This window comes from Astatotilapia calliptera, chromosome 7 (assembly GCF_964374335.1).
Source record: "Astatotilapia calliptera chromosome 7, fAstCal68.1, whole genome shotgun sequence".
Classification (NCBI taxonomy): domain Eukaryota; kingdom Metazoa; phylum Chordata; class Actinopteri; order Cichliformes; family Cichlidae; genus Astatotilapia; species Astatotilapia calliptera.
In genome coordinates this window covers 39,268,202-39,276,587 of record NC_137428.1, presented here as the reverse complement: position 1 = coordinate 39,276,587, position 8,386 = coordinate 39,268,202, and the positions used below count along the sequence as shown (strand labels likewise).

The following is an 8,386-nucleotide window of genomic DNA, read 5'->3' as shown; positions in this document are numbered from 1 at the left end:
CTTTACTGAGCTTTTTTAGATACCGTTCTTTGTTAGGGACAGGTCACATGACTGGAAAAGGAAAAAGAGGTTCAGCAAACAACCTGAAGTAGAAATGATGAACTGTGAAGTAATAATACTTATTACAGGAATAACTGATTTGTTAAGGGTTTTTAAATGAAAACATCAAATTAAACTCCAGTACACCCTGCAGTACTGAAGTGTCCTCATTTGTGAAATTTAATCTGATACTGATATTAACAAACTGATTTCCTTCCCCTCACCCTCTCAGGACCTCAAACGTCACTGCTGTGCTCACACACCTGTAATGAAACTCTGACTTACACTGACCTCTGCTGGCTGGTTGCAAGCACTACAGCCAGCAGAAAAAACAACCTGCTCTGTATATTTCCATCTCCATCTTTCCAACTGTTGGCTTTTTAGAGTAGGCTTTCATGATTTATGTTTCATAGTTAACTTTATTTAGTATATATCGAATCATACACCCAGAATCAAGTTTTCCAGCCTGAAGGCACGCCTTCAAGAGCACGTCATTTTATTGAACATTCAACAAGTTTTGCACCATGAAATCATCCCCAGGGTGAGATCATCATTGCTGAGGTCTGCTGTGAAGTCCTCTGAGGCATCTGATAGTGAACAATCAGAGGAAATGAACGGTGGTGCACGCCATCACAATCGCCTCCCTGAAACATTTGGATACACTGGAAAAGATCCATCACACACTGCAGAGCAGAGTACGGGAGGAACATAACAGCATCACAGCGGATGGAAGCTCCGAAAACAATTTAGAGATGCACAAGAAGACGATACCAAGAGAAGAGTGGAACTTTGGATGTGTTTCAAGTATTTTATAGAAAGCCTGCTCTCTATGACATGATACAGATCCAAGAGTAGAAAAAACTGTGTGAAACTAAGTGTTTAAAACTTTTGACTCATGGGGATCATTCGTTCACTCACTGACGTCTTTTACCATGTTTAACATGAACATCTGCCCCTGAGACAGGAGAGATGTGACAGGAAATAAAGAGTTTGGCCTCTTTTTCACTTTATTCCGGTCTGAACACATGCTGGTTAAAGTGCAGCTCACACACAAACCTGGCTCACCACGGTCTAAAAAAACCAACCCGTTAATTTTCCATCAGGCTGATGAAATATTTGCATAAAAAAAGATCAGAAAACCAGATTCAGGGTATTAAATAACATCAAGTCGTGGCAAAAAATAAAAATAACAGTTCTCCATTGGTTCTGTACATGTTCTTCATAAGGCATAAGTGTAATCATGGTTCACACACGTACACACACACACACACACACACACACACACACACACACACACACACACACACAACCACGCACAGAGTCTATTGCACCTCCTCAGCCTGTTGTGTAGGAGGAGGCGGAGGTGTTTTGGGCCTGCTCTGCTCCTCTGTTGCCGCTCCATCAATGGTTGCTCCAGTTGCCGGTGTCGCCACAGAGCTGCTGGCGTTCGCAGCCTCAGACCCGCTCTGCAGAAACTTCCTCAGGTCTTTGAGAGCCGGTCGGAGCATCTGCACCAACGCGAGCAGGGCGGCCTGCGTGCCCTCCAGTGCCTGAGCTTGCCTCTCCTGGGCAAAGGCCTGCGCCTCCTGGGAGCGCCGCATCATCTGCAGCAGCTCGTTCTGGCCCTCCAGGTGCTGGGCGATCTGGCGGATGTGCACGTTGGTGACTCGCTGCTCCTGCAGCAGGCGGGCGGAGTTCAGAGCAATGCGGCTCTTCAGCTCCTGCGGTTTGGCATGACTCTGAGGTGGCGGTGGGGAAACGGAAGACGAGGCCAGCATCTCCATGGGAGCCTCGACCGCGGCCACCACAGTCGGGGCAGAGTCGCCCTCAGTGGTGGTGCAGTACTCCACCACGCCACCATCCTCCAGAGTGTGGTACGTCGTCTCAGCTGGAAGCAGGAATCAGTTTCATTTCATTTCATTTATTTATTTAGTTTCAGACGTTTATTAAAAGCCTCACAGAGAATGTGAAGAAACAACTGCTCTGAATTCATGTCTGAAACATCTTTCTATTGTGCTGAAGAAATATAGACTGAAGCTGAATTAGGGCTTGGCTGTACTGTCATGTAATACCAATAAGCAGCAGAAGATGGCGCAGTGAATCAGTGTAACCTTTATTCCTTTAACCAGGCAAAAAGAAAAAATGGTATTTAATGGTAAGAGAGCTAAAAGTTAAAATGTCGACCCCTGGTAGTGATTAAATCTGTAGGATAATTACAAAATGCACCTTTTAAAGCACAGCAGTTCAACACCAGACAGTCCAGTAGAGTTGTGATTAGAAACTCTGATGGCTCTGCAAGTGTCACGGCTAAAGTTTGAACATTTGCAAAGAAATGAAACGTACCATTCAGCTTTGAGTCATCACAGATTGTCCCGGCACCGGCTGGAAGAGCTGAAAGACAAACAGAGGAAGAAGCTAAAACCTCAATGAAACTATCAGCAAATCTTTAATATGTATTTTTTATTTTAAAAATGTAACTCTAAATTTAAATGTTACATTTAGGGTTACATTTTTGTAATTTATTATCATAGTCATATGATCAGATTTCATATTTATAATCCAAATTAGTATTGAATTAAAATATTAAAATGTAATATTAGGATTTAACATTTACTACATTATTTTTAAATTTTTGGTGTCAAATGTTGCCCACTTGGCTTTCAATAGCTAACTACCATAATAATGGATTGGATTTATATAGCGCTTTTCAAGGCACCCAAAGCGCTTTACAGTACCACTATTCATTCACTCTCACATTCACACACTGGTGGAGGCAGCTACGGATGTAGGCACAGCTGCCCTGGGGCAGACTGACAGAAGCGAGGCTGCCATATCACGCCATCGGCCCTTCTGGCCAACACCAGTAGGCAAGTAGGGTAAAGTGTCTTGCCCAAGGACACAACGACCAGGACAGAGAGCCCAGGGATCGAACCGGCGACCTTCCGGTTACAGATGCAATTCCCAGCCCCCTGAGCCACGGTCGCCCCATCCAGTCTGTGTCTTTAATATTTAGATTTAAAATTTTGCATTTATATTTAAATGATTTTATAATCATACATTATACACTATATATTATGTTTAAAAGTATCTTATAATAATAGATAATGATTTAAATTTAATATTTAGAATTTAGTACATTTGTGGTTGAATGCAGTTTGAATGTAATTCCTACTTTTTAGTATGGATCTCACAGATTTAATTAAAATATTTCATTAACCTATTAACTTTTAAATGTAAATTTAATAAGCTATTAGCTTTTTGTTTACATGTAATAATACATTTAAACATACTTACATAAAATATTAAGCCTGTGTCGTTATTACGTAGTTTTAGTTATTTTGCATTTCATGTAGTATTTTGGATTAGAATGCAATATTAAACCATACTTGTAAACATTTAACTTACAGACCAATTTTTAACTTTACATTTATTGTTCAGGTATAAACATAAATGTAACTAAACTATAATGTTTACTGTGACATTTAATAACACTTTCATTCACTTTTTCTGTCTGAGTTTTCAGTTGTTTCAGAAAATACTTAAACTTCACACTTCATTTTTTTTTTACAGTGTTACACGCACAGTTATTTTCGGCACGCTTCACTTTCCGTACTTCACCGTGCGGCACTCACCCTCCGTCAGAGTGACGGTTGCGGCGGCGTTGACGGTCACAGGTAAGGTGATCTCCGCATCCGAGTCTCCGGCAGGTAGGCTGATGATGGTGGCCTCTCCCAGCAGGTTACAGATCCTCTGCTGCATGGCGGTGAGGATGACGGGAACTGGAGTGCAGTCCGCGGACGTCCCCTCGATGGCAGCCCGCGCTTGGGCCACCTTCCGCCGGACCTCTGTCTTCATGTCGGACCACTTCTTCTTCACCTCGGGCAGCTCGCGCGGACAGGTGGTGACCTGGTTCACCTTTTTCAGGATGTCCATCCACGCGTTATTCTTAGCCATGTGTGTGACTCCGGCATTGAAGTGGTTAACCAGTGTGTGCTTTTGTTTCTCTATTTCTTCCACTATAATTTCCACCTCCCTCTCCGAGAAATTCATTTTTCTCTTTTTGGCCACCGATGCCATAAGTGCAGAAAAGCGTCTTTACGGCAGGTAATTGTGCGTATTGTACGCAAAAATAGTAGGATTTACTCCGGTAATGTGCGCAACGTAATGGCTTCCAGAATCGGCTTCTTCTTCCTACTAACGACGCTTACGTTAGATGGAGGACGTAGCCCCGCCCACCGACTCTTCCATTGGTTGAGGATCTCGCGGTAATGCGACATTCTCTCTTACTATTAGACCAAACAAAAGCCAATCAACTCAACAAGCCAAACAAAAAGACGAAGTTAAAAAAAAGAAATGTTACCGTTATCTCGTTTATTTCCAAGTTACACTTGAGTGAAAACAACGTTTAAAGCGTAAAAAAGAAAACGTAAGAAGAACATGTCAGCTGGGATATGACTGCTTCATCAACAGCATGGTTTTAATACTGCTGCTAAAAGGTAACAATTCTAAAGACGTCTTTAAACTGAATACTACTAATAATCAATATTATAATTATTGTAACCTCTCATTATTTACAAATTTCCAAGACACCATGACACCGTGAATAATTTTCAGTGTCTTGAATGAGGGATTTAATAGTGAAAGGCAAGTGTCTTGCTTGTGGTCGGTCAGAGTTACGTTTTCTCGATGATGGTTTTTCTCCCCTCTGGAAGAGGATCCTTCTTTCCTTCTGATTGTTGTAGGTGAAACTCACATTTTTTTAATCTCTTCTTTGTTAAAAGAAGGGCAGCTGTGGCTACAACTGTAACTGCCTCCACCAGTGAGTGAATGTGAGAGTGAATGAATAGTGGAATTGTAAAAGTGCTTTGAGGGTCTCCAAAAGCGCTATATAAATGCAATCAGTTATTATTATTATTATTATTATTATTATTATTATTAAATATTATTATTTAATAATTATTATTATTATTAAACACCTCTGACATGTTAAGTTCACTCAGTCTGTTCAATGGGACTCTGCTTCCTGTTCCTCAGAACAAAATCTGTTCTTAAGACTCTGAAAGAAACCACTGAAAACTGAGCTGGTTCATGAGCTACCCAACAACCTTGTTTTGATCTGCGTTTGAACAAAGAATGTTTTCCATGTGTGATAACCGCAATGACAACTACACAACAGAAACAGTTTGCCCTATAAGAATAAAGGAGGAAAAAGCTAACAGAGTCTGGTGCTCCATGTTTCTCTGTGTTTCATGTTTATGTCACCAATACCCTAACATAGAAAGGTGATTGAAAGCAAAAGGAAAAACCATCTGTCAATGGGGCATAAAAGACTAAATAAAGCAAGAAAACAAAGTGCAAATACAAAAAAAAGGTAGAAGACAAGGTGCATTAAGAAAAAAGGAAGACAAGAAGCAAAAAATAATAATTTCACAATTATCATGAAACTGACACAAATTGACCAAAAATGGTAGATTGGGATGGGATGGTGGATAAAAGATGGTGAAGATAGAGCTCCCCACCAGAAGGAAACAAAAGTTCTGTCAGCTCTGCGCTCTTCAAGGTCACACTCAACATTTTCAGTGTTTAAGGTGGAAAGAAGATCACAAAGATTTAGTGATGTGCTGAAAAATGACAAAAAAAAATCAGATATTTGGGGTTAAGTAACCAGAATTAGCTGGAACTTTAACTGGAACAGTTTGTTTTTTGTTTGTGGGTCTAGTGGTTAACACATCTGAATAACTGTCTTCCCATGCAGAGATTGAACCCTCATCATGTGGATACTTCCAGGCACTTCAACTGTTTCAATCTTTCCCACTGATCATCAATGGTAATTCTCTTCAGTAAGAATTTAATACCCTCTCTGACCACAGTGTAGCACTGTTACACATCAAATTTGACTGTCGTAATAAATAAATCAGTGTCCCACACTGTCCTGGTCAGTGTTGGTCAAGTTACTTGAAAAACGTAATCAGTAACTAATTACTGATTACTTCCCCAAAAAAGTAATCCCATTACTTTACTGATTACTTATTTTCAAAAGTAATTAATTACTTAGTTACTTAGTTACTTTTTAAAAACACGATTTACAACCTGAAGAGGTGATAAAGCGATAGATCTTTGAGCCCAATTCTACTTTTTCTACATAATCCATCATACATAATGTAATCAAATGGAAAAGTCAGTTTTAATCTTTTAACTTTATGCATCAAGCAAAAATTTAATTATATGCAACATTCTCTGAGTTGAATAAATTAGTTTAACATTTAAACCTATTTTCTGCACATTCCAGCACATAAAATAAAATATTTTTTGTGTTTACACTCAGTCTTTCAAATAGATGCAAGTAAAACACAGCAGAAAATAAATAAAGTCAAAGACTCAGCGGTCCTGTTGCTCTATTTTCACCTGTAAAGCAGGACTGCGGTAGGTTGAAGAATCCGCGAGTTTCTCCGTGAGTTTCCCATTACGTCGTAGCGCACTCGGTGCTTGCTCGGAAGTTTAGGGGTTTTTCGCTGTAAAAAGAAGTTTTCTTCCCACGCACGATGGACGCTAATGTTTTTGTCACTTTTTATGGAATCAAACTCAAAGTAAGGTCAGTACTTCCACGCTTTAAACGCTGCACGCTCATACTCTCTCCCACAATCGATACGTGATCCATTGTTGATCTGCACACAGCTGTTGTCACTAACGGCGCACTCGCTTACGTCACTGTCGTGAGACATTCTCGCAGAAAATCACGGTTTTAGTAACGCAGTAACGCAGCGTTCCTACGGGAAAGTAACGGTAATCTAATTACCGTTTTTGCAATAGTAATCCCTTACTTTACTCGTTACTTGAAAAAAAGTAATCAGATTACAGTAACGCGTTACTGCCCATCTCTGGTCCTGGTATTACAGTTTCCTTTGTAAAATGAGCCTCTGTCCTTGTTTCTGATTGGTCAGATGCTGCCAGCATCATCTCTTTCATGTCAGCACTCTTGCAGCGAGGTTAACAAACCCTGGGTTGACTTATCCCATTTGTGACGAGCTTCACGTGGCTGCTGATGTTAGGATAAGAAAACCTGGACCAAGAAAATAGATCCTGGATATGTGGAGCTAGTTTCAGAGTGCAGGGCCGAGCTCTGAAGCTGCTTTTATGTCTCAGGGTAAAGAAAACTATTTGTTTCTACACTACATGAAAAGTTTGGACTTACCTTCAGGACTTGATTTCTGTTTTGTTTTTGTTTTTTCTTTTACCTTATTTTATATTGTGCCGTTTTGTCGTGGTTGCTTTGGTTTAGAAGCTTCAACCTTTTTGTTTTCCCCCATCACTACTTTTAATGTACCACCTCAGTATTACCCCACATCATGTGTGGAACATGTTTTCTTTCTTCTTTTTTTGCACCTGTTTGGTACCTTTTAATTTTCCCATTGCATTTTTTGCTTTAGGTTTGTTCCCTGTGTTGATTTGTTTTTTAGTGTTTTGTACTTTTGAACCACTTGTTTTTTTAATCAGTTGATTATTTCAGATTCTTTTCTAGTGTGTGTGTTTTTGGAAGCATGTGTGTTTGTGTTGTGCATTTTTGCCAGTAACCCAGCACCCAGATTTGATCCATTGTTACCCAGTTGTTACTCGGGGTCCTTTTCCACTTTTCTGTCTTCAGCGCTGCCGACAAACAGGGTTTAATATTTAATGAGGTTCAGTTTAGAGTGAGTTAAGAAGAGTTTCAGAACTAAGCATTCGTATGACTGTTTTGCACAAATGTTTAATGTGAGTATGTGTTTGAGTGTCCACTGTGGTTCAGATGTAGAGCAGAATTGTCTAATTTCAGGAAGTTAACCACAGGCACAGCATGGTATCTAGTATAGTGGAGTGTTTAAAGACCTTGCAAATAGGAGGCTGAGGTACAACTCCTTGATGGAGATGAAGCTCTGTCCTTTCTTAACTGTTCGCGTTCATACTGTAAGCACTTTTTGAACCAGCTCAGCATTTCAGGTTCACCCATCGGATTTCCAAAAAGAGAAGCTTGACTCATCGCTGCAGAGAACATGCAGTCTGCATGCCTTGGTGCTTGAATTTATACACCTGTGGTCATGGAAGTAATTGGAACACCTGAATTCAATCATTTGGATGGGTGAATGAAAATGTTTGCCGATCAGCAGAATGTCATCTTACATTCGTGTATCACAGCATATAGTCCAGTTTCATGTTTACTCTGATCAAATACTGGGATTCAAGGTCAAAATGACCCATAGACTCCAGCTTGCAAAACTCTGTGACTTGGAACCAACGAGGAAGCCGATGCATTTAGTGATGCAAATAAGAGAAAAGTGTTGAAGGCAACATTACCCAGTCTGTGATCAAAAAC

General features: G+C 40.2%; 1 protein-coding gene across 1 annotated transcript; it reads right to left on the bottom strand.

The window, feature by feature from the left end:
• Positions 1–491: 491 nt before the first annotated feature.
• On the bottom strand, positions 492–4,446 carry naif1 (nuclear apoptosis inducing factor 1). The gene is made up of 3 exons (XM_026177001.2): positions 3,672–4,446; positions 2,383–2,430; positions 492–1,927 (listed from the first exon to the last, which is right to left on the bottom strand). Exons 1-3 carry the CDS (start codon positions 4,114–4,116, stop codon positions 1,362–1,364), a joined length of 1,059 nt encoding a protein of 352 aa, XP_026032786.1. The 5' UTR covers positions 4,117–4,446; the 3' UTR covers positions 492–1,361.
• Between the last annotated feature and the right edge of the window lie 3,940 nt (positions 4,447–8,386).